Source organism: Convolutriloba macropyga, chromosome 2 (assembly GCF_964194025.1).
Source record: "Convolutriloba macropyga chromosome 2, txConMacr16.3, whole genome shotgun sequence".
Taxonomy (NCBI): domain Eukaryota; kingdom Metazoa; phylum Xenacoelomorpha; order Acoela; family Convolutidae; genus Convolutriloba; species Convolutriloba macropyga.
The window spans coordinates 84707986-84725980 of NC_134469.1; the positions used below are offsets into that span (position 1 = coordinate 84707986).

Consider the following 17995-nt stretch of genomic DNA (forward strand, 5'->3'; position numbering starts at 1 on the left):
ATTTTTTGTTCACGTGCGGCATTTTAAAGCAGTTTTTTTCATTTATTTTGATTAAGAGGTTTTGTTATGATTTTGTTTTAATTTTAGGCTGGTTTCGGTAGTGGTTTGAAGGTTTCTGGAAATTCATATGAATTTTATGATAATTCGGAGGTTTTTAATGTATTTTGCTGATTATCGGGCTAATTTTTGCGTTTTTTGATTATTTTGTTTTACTGGCTCAAATGGGTATTGAAGAAACCCCATCTAATTGAGCAATTTTATGATAACAATTGGTTACTGTTTTGTGGGTAAGAATCATTTTTTGTTGAGAAATATGACAAAAAAATGGCGAAAATTCGAACTATTTTTCTTAATTTTTTGCAGTTTTTCGTTTTTTTTCTGTTTTTAGCGAAGTTTCTTTGCCTATTATGACTTGCCTATTGTTTTGCGAGCATCTGGATACCCTATTGGCTGAAGGGAATTTGTCTTTGGATTTATATGTTTTTGAAACATTAAAAAAATTAGTAACTTTTTCCTGTTTTTCAGTGAAAGTTTTTTTTATGAGCTATTGTTTCCATAATTTTTGCCTAAAGTGTTTTTTCAAAATTCGGATAAGTGATTACTAGTTGTTTTGATGAAGTTATTTTGGCAGAGATAGTTTTTTCGGGATCTCAATTTATAACAAAATTTGATCAGATTTTTTATTTTAACAGATTTTACTTTTTTGTTTCACGACTTTGTTTCAAGATAATCATAAGTTAGTGAAGGCACGTTTTGTTTGATGAGTAGTTGGATAGCGTTTAAATGGATTTTCACTTCGAGTCGTTTCCGGAATTCTTCTGGCTATGTTTTTTTTAAGAAACTGCAGAACTCACAGCATTTGCAAACAATTGTCATGTTTTAACTTTCCTTATCTTTCTTTTTCTTGTTTTTACAATTCAAAGAATTTGAATTGTATTGGGGCGCTGTCTTTTTTTTAAGATCTGTTCGCACATTCTCATGATTTTTGATGTCAAATTGGAGTAGTGATTTTGGTCAGGCCGAAACAGGGAATGGAGCGAAAAAGCGAGTGGTTTTGCGGCGCGAAACTTTTTGCGCTCTAATTTTAAAGTAGAGTGAGAAAACGGTGTTTGAACAAAAATTCGAGTTCTCGGTAGTGGTTTTTTGTTCACATGCGGCAATTTCACTCTGATTTTTACTGCTTTTTCGATTTTTTGGATCGGATTTTTTTCTAATTAATTTTCCCAATCCATTCACAGCTCATTCTGGACCTAGTTTTTTGTTAGAATCAAAATTATATTTCTCACTAGCACTGTTTCTCAAAACTGGTTTTTTTTCTCCCTAGCAGCAGTTTGACATTGATTTTCTGTTTTTTTTTGTCTGATTTTTTTAGAAATGGTTTTCCCAATTCACCCATTGTCCGTTCTAGGTCTAGTTGTTATAGTCCTTATAGTTCTAGTATTTTGTTTTGTCAATGAAAATTCTTTGAATTGTACGTTAGGACTTGTCCTGCTATGTTTTTTTCGTCGTCGCGATTTTTTTACGACCATATGACGTCACAACCACTTCAAATCTGCCTTTTGTTCATTCGTTCATGCAATTTCAACTGAAGTGCATGTGTGACGTCATTTTTCGCTCTTAGTGGAGCGAGTTTTTTTACAATTCAAAGAATTTGAATTGTATTGGGGCGCTGTCTTTTTTTTAAGATCTGTTCACACATTTTCATTATTTTTGAAGTCGAAATGGAGTATTGATTTTGGTCACGCCGAAACAGAAAATGGAGCGAAAAAGCGTGTGGTTTTGTGTCGTAAAATTTTTCCCTTCTGTTTTTAAAGTATAGTACGAAAACCGTGTTTGAACAAAAATTCGCTAGTGGTTTTTGTTCACATGCGGCAATTTCACTTTGATTTTTTAGTTTTTTCGATTTTTTGGATCGGATTTTTTTTCCAAATGGTTTTCCCAATCCATTCATAGTCCGTTCTTGGTCTAGTATTCTGTTTAGTCAATTAAATTTCTTTGAATTGTACGTCAGGACTTGTCCTGCTATGTTTTTTTTTTCGTCGTTATGATTTTTGTTACGACCATATGACGTCACAGCCACTTTTTGTTCATTCGTTCATGCAATTTCAAGTGAATTGCATGCGTGACGTCATTTTTCGCTCTTAGTGGAGCGATTTTTTTGTTCAATCGCGTGATTAAATTTTTGGTCACATTTGACTTACCTCACTCTCAAAAATGACTTCCTCACTTTGAAATTGACTTTTATTTACTTCAATTTAAAGAGATAAGGTCAAATGGGTATGTGTCACTCTAAATGAAGGTTATTTGAGATCAGCTAATAGAGGCAGCAATAACTTATACAGATTTTTAATCAAAATATAACAGATCAGCCTTCAATGAAAAGACAAGTTTTTTGGTCTGTCTTTTTTACTGTTTTTTTAGACTGCCGATCTACGAATCTATTGCGGCTATTTGCTGGCAATCTGCCAGCTATGTTTTTAATAGCCGCGAAGCAAAAGCGGCCATTTTTGGGCACATCGTGTTTTTTAATTCGTCGTCTCCATTGACGATTCTTGCAACCATTGGTTTTTTCAATTTCAGTGACTTCTACTGCTTTGCAGTTAAAATTTGTGCGCGTTTGTGTGCCTAAAAGCATAACAAACGTCATTTGTTATGCTTTTAGGTCAATTGCGTGACTTACCTCACTAGAAAATGACTTCTGAACTCACTTAGTTAAATTTAAATTTTATGATCATTTACTAGTTAATAGCCGCGAAGCGATAGTGGCTTTTATTGGGGACATCGTGGCTTTTTACAATTCAAAGAATTTGAATGAATTGTATTGGGGAGCTGTGTTATTTTTAAGAGGTGTTCACACATTTTTCATTGACTTTGATCTTTCAAAACGGGATAAACAGGTAAAGCCCAGCGGGCATTAAGTTTCATTAGAGGCCGAAAGTGGGTTTTAGTAGTCCTACAGGTGCTTATATTGTTGCAGCTGCGGGGATGGCCTTAATTTAAGGTTAAAATGTCATTTCGAGCAGTTTTTGGGCTCAAAATGGTGCAATTTTTTATTTTTTTTGTGATTTTTTTGAGTTTTTTGTTTGGTTAATCCTAGGTTGAAGTTTTTAAGAGTTGAAGAAGCCCTTTTACAAGACAAATTTACTTGTTTTGACCATTTTTTGAGCTATATATTTTGGTACTACAAACACACGCAAAATAATACTAACTTTTGCTATTTTTATAAAGTTTTTTTTCTAAGAAATTTTGTCATTTTTCCTGTTTCAGGGGCCATGGAATCTTCCTTAAGGTTTGATAATAGGGCATTGCATAGTTTCTAGTTACAATGGATTGCTTTTCAACATTGTATTGTCTCGAATATTAGCTTTTTTTTCAATAAAATCTGCAATTTTTTAAGGTTTCCTAAAATTTTGACAATTTTTGATATTTGTATATTCTCAAAAGCCAGAAAACCTATTCCACGTTCTGATAAAAAGGCACTGCATGGTTGTTCGTTTCAATTGATTTGTTTGTCAACAATTTAACCTTTCGAGTTTTTTTGGTAGAATTTGCTATTTTTTAAAACATTTATCTTTTATTCAGTTTTTCTTGCCTTAGTAGCCAGGTAACCTCATCCAGGGTTTGATAGTATGTTATCAATTACTCGCTTGTTGAGTGGTTTTCAACATATTCGTAGAACGAAATTGTGTTTTGAAATTTTTTTGAAAAAATTGTTGCCTATCGATCTTTGAGCCAGATTTTTTCAAGGCTTGGAATTGGGTAACTGGCTAGCCTCTAGAGACACAGAAATGAATCTGATGATATAAGTATCACGATTGTTAGCAACATTCAGTAAAGTTTGCAATTGATTTCTTTTTTTTTCAAACTTTTTGGTCCTTTTCGAGTTAATCGATCTTGAAGGGCCAATGAATTTTTTTCAGGTCTTACAGATATAATACTGGACCGATTTCATAAAAAAAATGGCGTTGAGCATATTTTTGAAATAGGTATATTTAAAGGGATCACATTTTGTCTTAGGGGTAAAGGCTCAAGAGTTTTAGCAATGAGTGTATTTTTGTTTAGTTTGATTGTTTTAGTTTCTCAATTTTTTTAGATGATCTTGTTTTGTGTTTTGGTATTGTTCAATTGATCTGATCTGCTGGTCAGGTAGAGTACTTCGAAGTTTTTCATTCAATTCTTTCAACTGTATTTCAAAATTTGTCCTGCTGTGTTTTTTTAATTCGTCTCCATCGATGATTCTTACGACCTGATTTATTCGAATTGACTTTTTCAATGACTTCAGTGACTTCTACTGCTTTACAGTTAAATTTTGTGTGCGTGACGTCATTTATGCTCTTAGGTCAATTGTGTGACTTACCTCACTCAACAAAATGATTTCTGAAGTCAATTATGGAACTTTAATATTTATGAACATTTACTAATTAAAGATCAATAGTGTGCATCTAAGTAGTGCCAAACTTATATGCCCTAATTTTTGAGTATTAGTCTTGAGTATAGACCGCATGTGTCATAAAATTAAAAGTCCGAAGCTAACTCAAAACGTCTAGTGGTCTATTAAAGGACTGGTCGTCGATCTGTCTATCTTATTTCTTTAGTTGCTACAATTCATGGAAGACCACAAGCATCAATCGCGGCTATTTTACGGCAATCTGCCGGCTATGTTTGAAGATCAATAGTGTGCATCTAAGTAGTGCCAAACGCATATGACCTATTTGTTGATTATTAGGCTTGAGTTTTTGATTTTGATTATTAATGTTGAAAAAGCTCTTTTAGGGTTTTTCCTTATAGAGCGTATGTGTCTCGTAAAAATGACAGTCCGAATCTATCCCAAAAAGTCAAGTGATCTATTAAGGGACTGGTGGTCAATCTGTTTATTTTATTTAGAAATTTCAGCTCCATAAAGGCCACACGCTCTATCGTGGCTAATTTCCGACAATCTGCCGGCCAGGTTTTTCTGTTAGTGGCCTCCACTGCTTGAAGTTTGAAGCAGTTATTGTAAACTTGTCTTTTTTCTTGGCCGTTTTGACTTTTTGAGTGACTTTTACGCCCTCGACGTTTTGAGTGATATAATTATCGCTCTCATTCACAAGTGGCAGCAGCAGAACTCAATTAGCAGCAATTTAATACTAAAAGTAAAATGAAAAAATGCGCCGCAATTGTCATTTTCACTTTCAATCATAATACTTATCACGTCATTTGAAGCCCTCTAGTGAGTTAGCGGGCTGCAATAAATTAGAGCTCGCACTCGTTCTTTCGAGAGCATTTCCACCGACGTTAGTCGTTAAGGCTTTAAAATTGATCTGATAAAGAAATTGATTAGAACAGTTGGAATTGATTAATGAACACTGATGTTTTTTTCGTAATTGTTTTCTTAAAATTTATTAACTGAACTTAAAGTTAATCCTCCGACTTTCATTTGATTGACGATGAACCGTTGCGCTTCAAATACTTGTTTTACAATTTAACCATTCTTGTTCATTCAAATTTGACCTCCAACTTGAAAGGTTCTACAAGTTTACCTTTGAGGCTCGCCTCGACTTTGTAACATTGTACCTATGAAAGCATCATCATTGTTCAAAGAAGTACATTTGGTAACACAAATGTCTTTTCTCAATTATCCCAAAAATGTCTTGTTTCGATAGCGCTGCATTTTCAGAATTTCCTTTGGATTTTCATTTGGTTTCAGATGCTGACTTGGTTTCAGATGCTGATTTGGTTTCAGTTCTTCCTATCCTCTTTTTAGAGAAAACTTCCTGAGATTTTCAAAGTTTCGGATGCACGCAATTTGTAGTATAGTTTCTGTTAATAGACAATTTTGACGAAATAGCAGGAAAAATGCATTCTCAGAGCATCTGTTTTACAATAGGATACTGTTTGAACGTAATATCTATGCTCATTAACAGTAGCTTGTTGCAAAATAATGCTCTGAAATTTTTTAGTGATGTTATTTCAAAGTGCCCTATTAACCAAAAAGATTAACCTATGTTGGATTTAACCTTTTGAATCCATCTTGTATTGCACCACAAGGCCGTTGAAGTTCGCTTGTCGGAACTAAAAGTTTAATCATTGAGTACATTTCTGTGAAAATATCAAACCGTCGCTGAGATTTAAACAATAGGAAGATTTTCAGTCTCTTCTGTGCGAGCAACCTTAGTCACAATGAAAAAGTTGATTCCTGATCATATAAATAAGAAGTCAGTTCACTTTGACTTTTTTCCAATTGTTTTTTGTTTTTGTTTTTTACAATTTCTCAGCCATTTTACAAATTCTGTGTATTTTCTTCTGTTTTACAATTTCTCAGCCATATTCTTATCCAAGTTAATAATGTTGGGCGTACGACCCAATGACTCATAAAACTGGATGATTTCACTTAAATTGGAATGCGAAGACTATTTTTTGCATTAAAGTCGGGTTTTTTTTCTGATATTTTTGCACACACATTGATGTCAGTTTCAGTGGCAGAATGATTGAGACGCAATCAATAAAATATTGATCGATGACAAGGCAAAAGTTTTTACTCTAACGGAATCGGCGATATAGTAAAACTGTCAATGAATTTTCCGACGTTTTTGTTTGAAATGTTTCTCATTTTTCTTAAGTTATTTCGGAAACGTGCTTGAAGCTCTGTTTGGCTCGGCGGGATTCAGGTGCTTTATGTAGCAGTTCTTTTAAACACAAACTAATAATGTTCAGGGGGACTAATAAATTTTTGTCGGCTACTGAAGTACCTGGCAGGTATTCTCTCGTGAAGGGATTAATTAGATTTATTTGTTTCATAAATTGTTTTTCTTTTGTAATGAACTGCGAGTTACATGTTTTCTTTATCCTCGCGTGAGCTAATAAAAACCGCTTTCATTTAGGCGCTCTCCTTTAAATTGAAAAATTTTAGTTGTATTGGGGGTGGTATCGTTTTAAAAACTACCGGAGCAATAGCCGAGGCGATTATTGATCTTATAGTGGATCTCATAGCTCGTCGGATGAATAAATTTTATTTACGACAATTTGAGTGCGCTTCAAAACAGTAAATACTAATATAAGTCTATGTTAGAGTATAGTTCTGGAAAGCCTAAGGCAATTAGAGCTTAAAGCCGAGGGCGCTTGCGCCTGAGACTGAGCTCGAATTGCCCAAGGCTTCCCAGAACTATACTCCAACTTATTAAGACCCCAATTTCGCTGTTCAAAACTCAGAGAGAGAATTCGATTAAAATTTATAGTAACATTGCAATTCTCGTGCAGCGAATCAATCCAACAATTGAATAATTGTTCAACCCAAATATTATTTTTTTTCTGAAATCCTTGATATTATTGTAGGAGCGAATGAATCGCAGAGGTCGTCAGCCGGCTCTCTGGTGTCACTCTTTGGTATATGCTATAAAGTGTATGCTTTGTCTCATGATAAAAAATTGGACTCCAATAAAATTTTCCAAGAAACATGCATTCAGGCTTCCAAGAATTTTTTCCAAGAATTTTGACCAAATAATTGTTCATTTTATACCATTTTGTAAGGGTGAACTCTTCAAGACAAGTGTGAACAGTGAGCGAAAAACGGATTAAGTTAAAATCTAGTATGATATGAAACGCGAAATCTTGAAAAAAAGTGGGACGCTTGAAAAAGTGTGAAATTATGACTTCTTGCTTGATCAGCTTTCAAAATTAGTGATCGAGCCCAACTTTATTGTTGATTTTCTTTAACAGCGAAATTGAGGTCTAATTCTATCCAATATTTTTTTTAGCTCTCAGCACTAAATTGCATGCTTGATGTCATTTTCTTTAGACTAGACCCTTAGTTTTTAATAGCCGCACAACGATAGCTGGGGCTATTAATGGCCTTCTCTTGGTTTTTTACAATACAAAGAATATGAATTGTATTGGGGCGCTTTCTTTTTTTTAAGATCTGTGCACACATTTTCATGATTTTTGAAGTCAAATGGGAGTGGTGATTTTGGTCACGCCGAAACAGGAAGTGAATCGAAAAGGCGAGTGTTTTTGCGGCGTGAAATTTTTTCGCTCTAGTTTTAAAGTAGAGTGAGGAAACGGTGTTTGAACAAATATTTGGTTTCTCGCTAGTGGTTTTTTTGTTCGCATGCGGCAATTTCACCTTTATTTTTACTGTTTTTTTCGATCTTTTGGATCAGCTTTTATTGTAAATGGTTTTCACAATCCATTCATAGTTCATTCTAGTCCTAGTTTTTTGTTTCAACCAAGTTTCTATTACTCGCTGGTGGTTTTATTGTCCACATGCGGCATTTTGACATTGATTTTCTGTTTTTTTTTTAAATTTTTTATCTGATTTTTTTTAGAAATGATTTTTCCCAATTCACTAATACTCCGTTCTAGGTCTAGTTTTTTGTTTTGTCAATGAAAATTCTTTGAATTATAGGTCAGGACTTGTCCTGCTGTGTTTTTTTATTTCGTCGTCGCGCTTTTTGTTTCGACCATATGACGTCACAACCACTTCAAATCTGCCTTCTTGTTCATTCGTTCATGCAATTTCAACTGAAGTGCATGCATGACGTCATTTTTCGCTCTTAGTGGAGCCAGTTTTGTTGTTCATTTGCGTGATTGAATTGATGGTCACACTTGACTTCCCGCACTCACAAAAACTACCTCCTCATTTTGAAATTGACTTTTGTTTACTTTAATTCAAAGAGATAAGGTCAAATGGGTGTGTCACTCTAAGTGTAGGTTATTAAAGAGCAGCTAATAGAGGCATCAATAACTTATGCAGATTTTAATCAAAAAATAAGATATCAGCTTTCAATGAAAAGACGAATTTTTTGGTCTGTCTTTTTTACTGTTTTTTGAGACTGCAGATCTACGAAGCTATTCCTGCTTTTTTCTGGCAATCTGCCGGCTATATTTAATTTTTCTGCCTGTTTAATTGTTTAGTATTATCAGGTCTCAAGTCGTGACAGTTCTTTGAAGCCCCTTGGGTAATGCCCCATTGCTGAAGCACTTTTTAATTGAACCCCTCTCTAGTCGTTCGAAAGCAGTTTGCTGGACATTAGTTGACTTTTTCTTTTGCGTTTTGCAAAAGCCACACTTCTATTCTGGCCGATTTCATTTTAAGTTTCAACTGAATGAATACAAAATTTACGATTTGTCCAACACAATACCATAATATAGTTCATTCAAGTTTACTAATTTTAAATAAGGCCAAAACTGAAATCAAAAGAAATGCGGCGATCTAATCAAGCCTGGTCTTTGTGAATCGAAGGTGCATAGGTTATCTGAGTGCGTTAGAGCGATTGTTGATTGATGTTAGTTAGAACTGAAACTGAATTGAGTTGAGTTATCTAATTGAACTAAATTAGGAGCCGTTTACGAACAATTTTTCTACTTTAAAAGGAGGTAGTTAATTTGCATCTTTTATTTTGTTTTTCTATGTCAATGATTCTGAGTGGTTACTCGCGTCTATTTTTATCAGCTATGGTTGCGATTTATTATAGGTTCGCTTTTGAATTTTTTTTGTTCACATGTGGCTTTTTGAAGCTGCTTTTTGGTTTAGGTTCAACATCTCTCGTCCAAATCAATTGAACTACAAATTGGAAGCATAAGCTTTAGTTCGTTTTTATGCGTTTTGAAACTAATTGTTTTGATTTGATTCTTTTAATTTGTTTTCAGTCTAAAAATTGGATGAGATTTAATCAAGTTTTGGTGAAGTTTTGACTTATTTTCGATTTTAATTAATCAAAAGTGTAAATCTTTTCCATGGAATGAATTTTTGGCATGAGTTTAAGAATTTTTTGTGAAAATTTGGCGCATTTTTGTTTATGTTCTTTCGTTCTTATATCCTTCGTTAACAATTGAATGAATTGTAACCATATCGGGAGCATCGATAATGAATTGTAAGTTTTGATATTGCTATGTCTGGAGGTAATTGACACAAGGAGGCTCGGTACTGTGCGTTAGCACATAATGTTCCGACCCCGCTCATTCACGTTTCGATTTAATTGTCTACCAAATGAGGAAGAGATAGAAAATTTTCCGAAATTCGCATATCATTCAACAATCAACGAAATGAAAATATTACTGGATTACAGGGCCGATGAGAATTGCCATTTAGGAGAGTACTGGACAAGAGAAACATAAAAATCAAATAATAGCGAACATTAATTACGACCGAAACTCGATGTCTATATTTAAAAAAAAACACTTAATTACAAAAAAGGAATCAGGTAAAACTTGAAATTAACCAGTTAACCTGTACTTCATTAGGTAGGATATGAGTCTATACCTCACAGGAAGCAATTGACACATATCATTCTCCATAATGTGTCAAACGAATGCAAAGAACGGCAAGAGCGAAAAGAACGATCAGTAAAATTGAATAAAGCGGTGTCGCAATTGTCAAAAACACATGCGATTCATGGAAAACACTAACTATCTTCATTTTCACGTTTTTCCAACGCCAATTGGGCAACCCGTTTACTGTCATAATGTGGCAAGAAAACAAATTCAGAAATAGGCAAATATCTGAAAATCACACCTCTCTTATGAAAATTCCTAGTACCAAAGCAAAGAAACCACTAATTGAAAATAAAACCAATATAAAGATTGGATATTGGTTCACTAGAAAGTGGATGCGACCTGCTCAAAAACCTGATCTTTATTGAAACATACATTTTATATTAAAAATTTTGTCCAAAAATTCGATAGAGTTATAAGCTTTCCAATTAAAAGAAAAACAGAATAACTTGCAAGTGCTAAGGGAAATAAATGTGCTTGTTGTTAGTGAAACTGAATCATAACACGACAAAATTATCAGATACAGAGTACGGACAAACAATTTATCGAAGACACAGTGTTGAGTCATTAAATCTATAAGACAATGAAAGCCATTAAAAACTTTAAATTGATAAAAAAAAAGTTGAATTCTCCGCTCTCGTCTCTTTTGACATTGAATATCTGCCTTTGAAAGAGTGTTCATGAGAAAGACAAAAAAAGAACCACAAAAATGGACCGCCATCGAGATTTCTCGAAATTCATGGGAAAACACATTTCGCAGCTCTTGAGACTTCGAACTAAATTTAACCAGTACGCAAATTTTGTTCGGACCATCAGAACATTGATGAGTTCTGTCAAAATGAGACCAAATTACTTGTTGACGACAAAGAGCAAAAATTGGGAAGTGCAAAAATATTTCCGTTGAAGAAAATTAACTAAAGTCAATCGATAGCTCTAAACCAATATTAGTATCTAGATTTATTCAAATATCCATAGAAGATAATTAGGTTTTTGGTTGTCAAGAAAATGCCCCGCAACTACAAAAGATGGACAATTGGAGACAATACTTTTCTAATAAATTTTGCGAGTATGCTATTCATGAAATCTTTAAAAATGTTCTTTTGCGCATTCTTTCATTGCGAATTGGATATATGTCTAATGTGATTATTTGAAAAGGGAACAAATTACAACCTCAAATATGCAAAAAAATCACAAAATCTTTAAAATTTCGTAGTGAGAAAGCCAAGAAACCATTAGTTGTAAATAAAACCATTATATAGATTATTTTGTACGTCAGTTGGAATAAGTTTTTCCCTGTCGTTTTTGTTACTAAGACACATGTGGAAAGAAAAAATTAAAAAAAGATAAGAAAACTTCACTGCTTTTTTCATAACACAAATACATTCAATGTCTTAAGAGGCATAAGATGACAACAGAAAGCACTGCATAGGTCCATATATAGCCTAAACAGAATCCAATGAAATCAACAATTCGTAGGATGAGGTCATGAGGCTGCAAAAAGAATGACATATGAAGGCAAAACAAAAGAAATCAATTGAAATTTACGAAAGCACACTTTCAAAGCCTGAAAAAATTTGAGCTTTTCTCTGAAGACATAGTATATTTAGTATATTTTCACATGACCTAAGTTTGTTTTAAATAGGATCTGTCATTAATTGCGCGTTGATCTGAATTATATCTCGCTGTTTATCAACATAAAAATAACACAAATACAAAATTATTTTGAAAGCTCGCCGCAATGTAATCCGAATAATTATTGATTGCAAGAAACCAGGATGAGTCGAAACCTAGCCCCGATTGTGCTGCGCGTCAAAATAAAACTGATAATTGTTCCATAAGTTTGCAAAGGAGGTCAAATAGCAGATGAAATATTTCAATAGATCAAAAATAAATGATGCATTCTGAAAGTTGATATTTTTTTCAAAAAACTGGCAGATGTTTATTCCAGAATACTCCTATGGTAAGCGAAATGAATCTAGCCATTTTTCCATTTTTCAAAAATTTGGACAGCGAATGTTAGGTCTCTACTTTTGGCATATTTAATAGAAGTGGTGTATTTGAGCCATTTTTTAAACCGAAAGACTCGGATAAGACCAATTGAAAAGCCTCCTCTGTCCCTAAAAGTAAAACGAATAAGTTTTTTCCCTGACAGTTTTAACAAATTGACGGAAATTTGATAAAAAGTACGGAAAATGTGAAGAAAGACAACGAAATTGCGTCTACTATTCGCACAACTCTCGCCCTCCATAACTCCCAAAACGCGAAAAGTAGAAAAATCTTGTTCATTCCATGTTTTGCGCTGTACGGGCTTCCTAATGATACCAATCTCGTCTCTCTGTATTGAATATATCGATCGGCCAAAATTGACTGAACAAAAAAAACCCTATCGAGTATACAGTGCCCCCCCCCCCCCCCACAAGTGGATTGGAACAATAATTGTTCCCGTCTTTATTTGTTGAACGGATTGGCGATTAATGTCAAAACGAGCAATGTACTTGAACTTGAAATTGCCGTTGATCAGAAGATATCCAATGGCTTGATAAGATATGTAAAGTGTTGGTGTTATTTTTTTCCATTTATTTGTAGTTTGTGACTCAATTTTTCAATGGCCCAATGTTTTTTCTTCTTTTGTTGGTGAGTTTTCCGGTGTCAGTTCAAATCTTCTCTGTTGTTCGTTTGCAAGATTTTAACTGCTACTATTTCGATTGTTTCGTCAAACTTATTATTACAACGTCTTTGTACTACACAACCTTGTTTAATACTCCTAAAAGCTCAATTTTGTGACTTAGGTTTTTGCCCATTTCAAAAAAATGCGTGTACTGCTGTTTGGCCGACAGTTACCTGTCATACTCTTTGAATGACTGCTGTTCACTTAACTACTGATGAGCAACAAAGTACATTATTGTTTAACTTCTCATTGAGAAATTGGAAATACCGAATATTTTTGCTAAATCATAAATTTAGCTCGTGCTTTCTAGTTGTAACAAGGGCGCTGGGTAATGTGCGTTCACAAATAATATTCCGACCCCGCTCATCCACATTTTTGACTTAATTGTCCACCAAATGAGAAAGAGATAGAAATCTTTCCGAAAATTTGCATGTCGTTCAACAAACAAATAAGTAAGAAAGAATAAATTTCTCCTTTTTTTAATAAAATAAATCAATTTAATTAATAACAAAAGATATCGCGGAGAGGACAGACAGACGGGGCTATTAAACTCACCTGGTATCTGCCCTGGCTAAAATTAAATAGTTAAGAAGAGAAAAAAACGATAATTAAATTTTTTTGATGTTGACAACAGAATACAAAAACGGTTTTTAAGCTCAAAATGATTCTATTTTTCTGAACTTTATACCTACTACGCTAACACTATGCTGTGGCTTGATTTCTGAGAGTGACGCTGATTCCTGGCAAATATAAATAAAAGAAATTCAAAAATAATTTTTTTTTCTGTAATTCGATTTGCTTCGTCAATTTTCTATGTGTAGACTTCGTTATTTTCCAAAAATAATACCATTTTTGAGGCCTCGGCACTTGCGAAGTAAGTGCCGCAACAATTTTTCACGAGTTCATGGAAAAGAAAAAATTTTTTTGGAGGGTGAGTATGAAAATAATTACTTAAAAATGTAGGATACCGGCTCCTCATTATTCAGCAAGTAACTTTCTTTAAATTTATGATAAAATTGCAATATTTGTTGCCAATTTTCGTTTTCAATGTCTTGTGCTAGAACTTCAATCTTTCTCAGTGTGATAAATAAGCTTGCACAACGATATGAAATAGAGGAGCGCTCAAACTGCGTTTTAAAGGAGGGAAGCTTTAAGTAGTTTTTGGTAGATCTTCTGGTGTTTCTGGTACTATGCTCATACTCAAAGAGTTCATTCAGATAAATTTTGCTATGCATCTTTTTCAATGATTTCAGGAAGTGAAAAAAATAATGCTTAATTATAGGGCCGATGAGACTGGCCATTTATGAGAGTACTGGACAAGAGAAACATAAAAATCAAATATTAGCAAACATTAATTACGACCAAAACCCGATGTCTATATTTCAAAAACAATAACAAAAAATAGAATCACATAAAACCTGAACTGGGTCGGAATAATTATACTGTGTTTGTGAGTTGGATCCAGCAAAGCTGTCGATGCTGTTTTTGGCAATCTATGAGAAGTTTTTTTAAAGTGTTCTCATCGGTCAGATGCTATTTAGGCTGAGCAAACCCATTCTCTGGCTTTGCTAATGCGTTGAGTTGCTTTGCAGATTGTAATGGCCAAAGACAAGAAAAAGAAGAAAGAAAGACAGTCGGCAGAATCTCAGAAGTCGCTTGGAACAGAGAGAGCCAACACTGATAGCCACGAGGGAGACAATGACGTCAGTGGTGTCATGAATCGTGATGCCAGTCTTGAGAATCCAGATAATGACAACACTTTGACCAATGCTCCTCTAGAGGTATAGTGGCTCGTCCTCAATCCATATCTGAATTTATATGCTTAAATATAGATCCGTAAAATTGCCTCCGGAGCTCTACTACGAGATGTTAATTTTACATTATGCGCGCTATACGTTTATTGAGTACGATTCGATAATTCAATTCAATATAGGAATACGTAAATAATTAGAGGGCATTGTTTTTTTAAATTCATTAAATGTACTCATCTATATTGTTTGCCAAAAGTGTTTGCTATTATTGGTGGTCCATTTGTTTCCTGTTCTTTTGTCGATGAAAATTAAGGAATAAACATTTCACTCTTTTATACTTTTGAACCTTCGAAACTTGTTCTGGCATAATGTAAAGATCAGTGTCATTCCATGTTCAAAACCGTGAAGTAAAAGTTTCAAGATCAAAACGAGCGTGAATTTTTTTTGTAACTTTAGCTCAATTGTTAAGCAAATTGGGCTTAGAGCACAAAGCTTGCATTTTTATACGAACCTAAGGCGAATAGAATTTTTCTACTGGTATGGTCTTGATTTTCACGAGGTTCTAATTTGAGCTAAAACTGATATAATTGGTTTCGTCACACATGAATTACATTAAAGAATTAACTTAATCTTTGTCATTTCAACATTAGACGATTACCTGATTTGAGCATACTTGAACTTCGCATAGATTTTCTACTATCGTCGTTTTTTACAGTAGATTCTGAATTGATGGATTGCCTTATTTCGTAGATATTGGCTTTAGCCTCTTAGCTAGCTACGAACTTGCGATTAATTTTTGGAGTAGTCTTGCTATGTTTCTTTTGAACAGCTCTGGAAGCGGTAGCTGGCCTAAGTGGAGTATCGGTGGAGAGTGTTTAATTGCTCTCGAACCAAGATGTGTTGGTCTGCTATCTGCAAACTTGCTGCTCGACCGTTTTTCGCTTTTGTTCTACAACATTTCTTGACTTCTTGAGTGACTTGTTCACGCTTGAGTTGTTTGTTTTTGAGTTATCTAACTTGCTCTCATTCAGAAAGTTCATTGCTAAAAACAACTGTGATTGAATGAAACTTAAAGTCATTGTGGGCAAGTGGGTAAGATGCTAGAAGGAGAAAGTGGTGCGAACCCCTGCGGGGGAGGATTTTTTGCCCATAAAACATTTCTAAACTACAACCCCTCAAAATTAATTAACCCCCGCTTGTGGTTGGAGCGCAATTTATCCGACGTTAGTCGGTTTGTTTTGTAATTGATATTTTTGAAGGAGTGTATCTAAAACAGGATATAACGCTTGTGGAATCAAGTGTTTACGTCAAACTGCTGAACGAACTTGAAGACGGATGCGAAGCGAAAAATTATTGTTAAGCGAGAAATTCGGAGTTCGAAAGCATTTTTTTAGGTTTAGTGTTTTAGTCTATCTAAATGCTTCCATTGGGCTCCCGTGTATATTATTTAATTGCTCTGGAGCGAAGTTTAAGTTGTGGCAATTATGTTAGTCCTGGGGTCTTTTTTATGCAATTTTTTGATTGATCGATTTTTCCAAACATGTAAATTAATAATATAACCGAAAGGTTAAAGTTTACATGCCTTCAGAATAATCAGGAATTTAACTGTGTGCACTTAGTTACTCAAATTCTAGTTCAAAGTTTTTGTAAGGGGGTGCTTCTCTACGTTCTTTCCCCAATTACGCAAATTTTCAAATCGCTGCAAAATGATCCCTCATCACAATTGGAGTCTTCCATGCATCCGAACTGTCGCTTGAAGACACTAACACTTAAATTTTAATCCTCTGGATAATTCCGGAGGTCATAAAGTCGCTGAGCACCCCTCTTAGAGCTGCTTGTCTCTAAGTGTAATTTTCGTCGAAGACATAAAATCATAAGGAAAAGACAGTTTTTTAGTTTGGGTCCCCCGCCACCCACTCCCGCTTAGAACCTCTAATGCCCCTCCTCCTCCTACCCCACTTGGGAGAGTAATCCGTCCGAGGTTATCAGTTTATGTTTATCTGTGAGGCAATGGAGCGGCAGTATTAAAATTTTTTTAATGAAATTGTGGAAAAGTTTGTGATTTGATCTGGTTTGTTACGGTTATTATGGTAAACTTATGCATTGGTGATTGAGTGCTAATTTTCATTAAACATTTATCATTTTTTTCACAAAGAAAAATAAAGTCCTAACAAAAATGGCCGGTAGCGCTACTTGGCATAAAAGTTAAAAGTTTATTGGGGCTTTATGGACGGATATTTAAAATGCATCTGGATAAGTGTAGCTCGGGATAGTAGCTATTCTTACTTGACAGATTTTGTGGAGGATTGAATATGTTATTCATATCTATGTTCTCTTTTCAGATGACCCAGTCTAAAGTGGTGGATCAGAAGGTGTTCGAAGAACCAGTATTGGCCAAGCTGATAGTTGAAGAGTAAGTTGAATCAGTTTTAAGACATTAGAAGTTGAATCGGTAGAGGCATGTGTGAATCTTAATGCTGCTCTCAGTGGATGAGTTCTTCATCCATTCATACTACAACAATATAAATCAATTGAAGTGATGTTCATAAAAGAAACCCGGTGAGAACTGGAAATGTGACTAAACCGTCCTTTATATTCTGCTCTAAAAGTCATCAGTTACAGTCAAATCATTTGAAAATGTTGTGATTTTTATCAAGGTTCGATTTCTTGAGTGGATCAGTGTTGCCCAAACAGGTTCTAAAAATTTTGTAATTTGTGTGCTCAATAGTTAAACCTTTCCAGGTACAATGGAGAGAAGGAGTTGGGTCTCTATCATGGACTTGGGGAGGCCAAGTTTGTCGGGGGTCATTTTTACAAGGTACTCTTTTTTACCATACAAATGACCATTGTCTTCTTTTAGGAATAAGTAATTCATTTTAGTATGAAAATGGGCGAGGGAAACAAAATCCTAATTATTGCCCGGTTATATATAACTAATTATGATTATGAAGTCTGTGTAAGATGTCTGCCCTATGAAGTCTGCCCTATCAGTTTTTGATCTGCCATATATTACGTATTTTAAGGCCCTATCAGTTTTTGATCGAGCGTATCGTGCAGATGCAAGATTTAATGAAAATATAAAAATTTCCAGGAGTGAGCATAGTCTATTTTTGTGGATTTTGAAAACAGGCGTTAAATAAAGATAACAATTGTGTTGTGTGTTGTAGGGTGACTTCTTCCAGGGTAAGTTGCATGGAAAAGGTGTTTATACGTGGGTTGACGGTGTGTGTTACGAGGGGGACTTCTCGTTCAATCAAATCACGGGAAAAGGATTCTACCGATGGGTCGATGGAAGGTACGCGTGACCCTCTGTAGAACATATAAATAA

At 34.5% G+C, this 17995-nt stretch overlaps 1 protein-coding gene across 2 annotated transcripts in view; it reads left to right on the forward strand.

Annotated features, from left to right (window-relative positions):
• The window catches only part of LOC142334800 (radial spoke head 10 homolog B-like), a 170851-nt gene that overhangs the window by 93401 nt on the left and 59455 nt on the right, over positions 1 to 17995 (forward strand). For both annotated transcript variants that reach the window (XM_075383110.1, XM_075383111.1), the window contains exons 2-5: positions 14507 to 14697; positions 17010 to 17080; positions 17410 to 17485; positions 17835 to 17962. In XM_075383110.1, the coding sequence (XP_075239225.1) occupies positions 14515 to 14697; positions 17010 to 17080; positions 17410 to 17485; positions 17835 to 17962 (458 nt within the window). In that variant the 5' untranslated portion in view covers positions 14507 to 14514. The remainder of the gene's footprint in view (positions 1 to 14506; positions 14698 to 17009; positions 17081 to 17409; positions 17486 to 17834; positions 17963 to 17995) is intronic.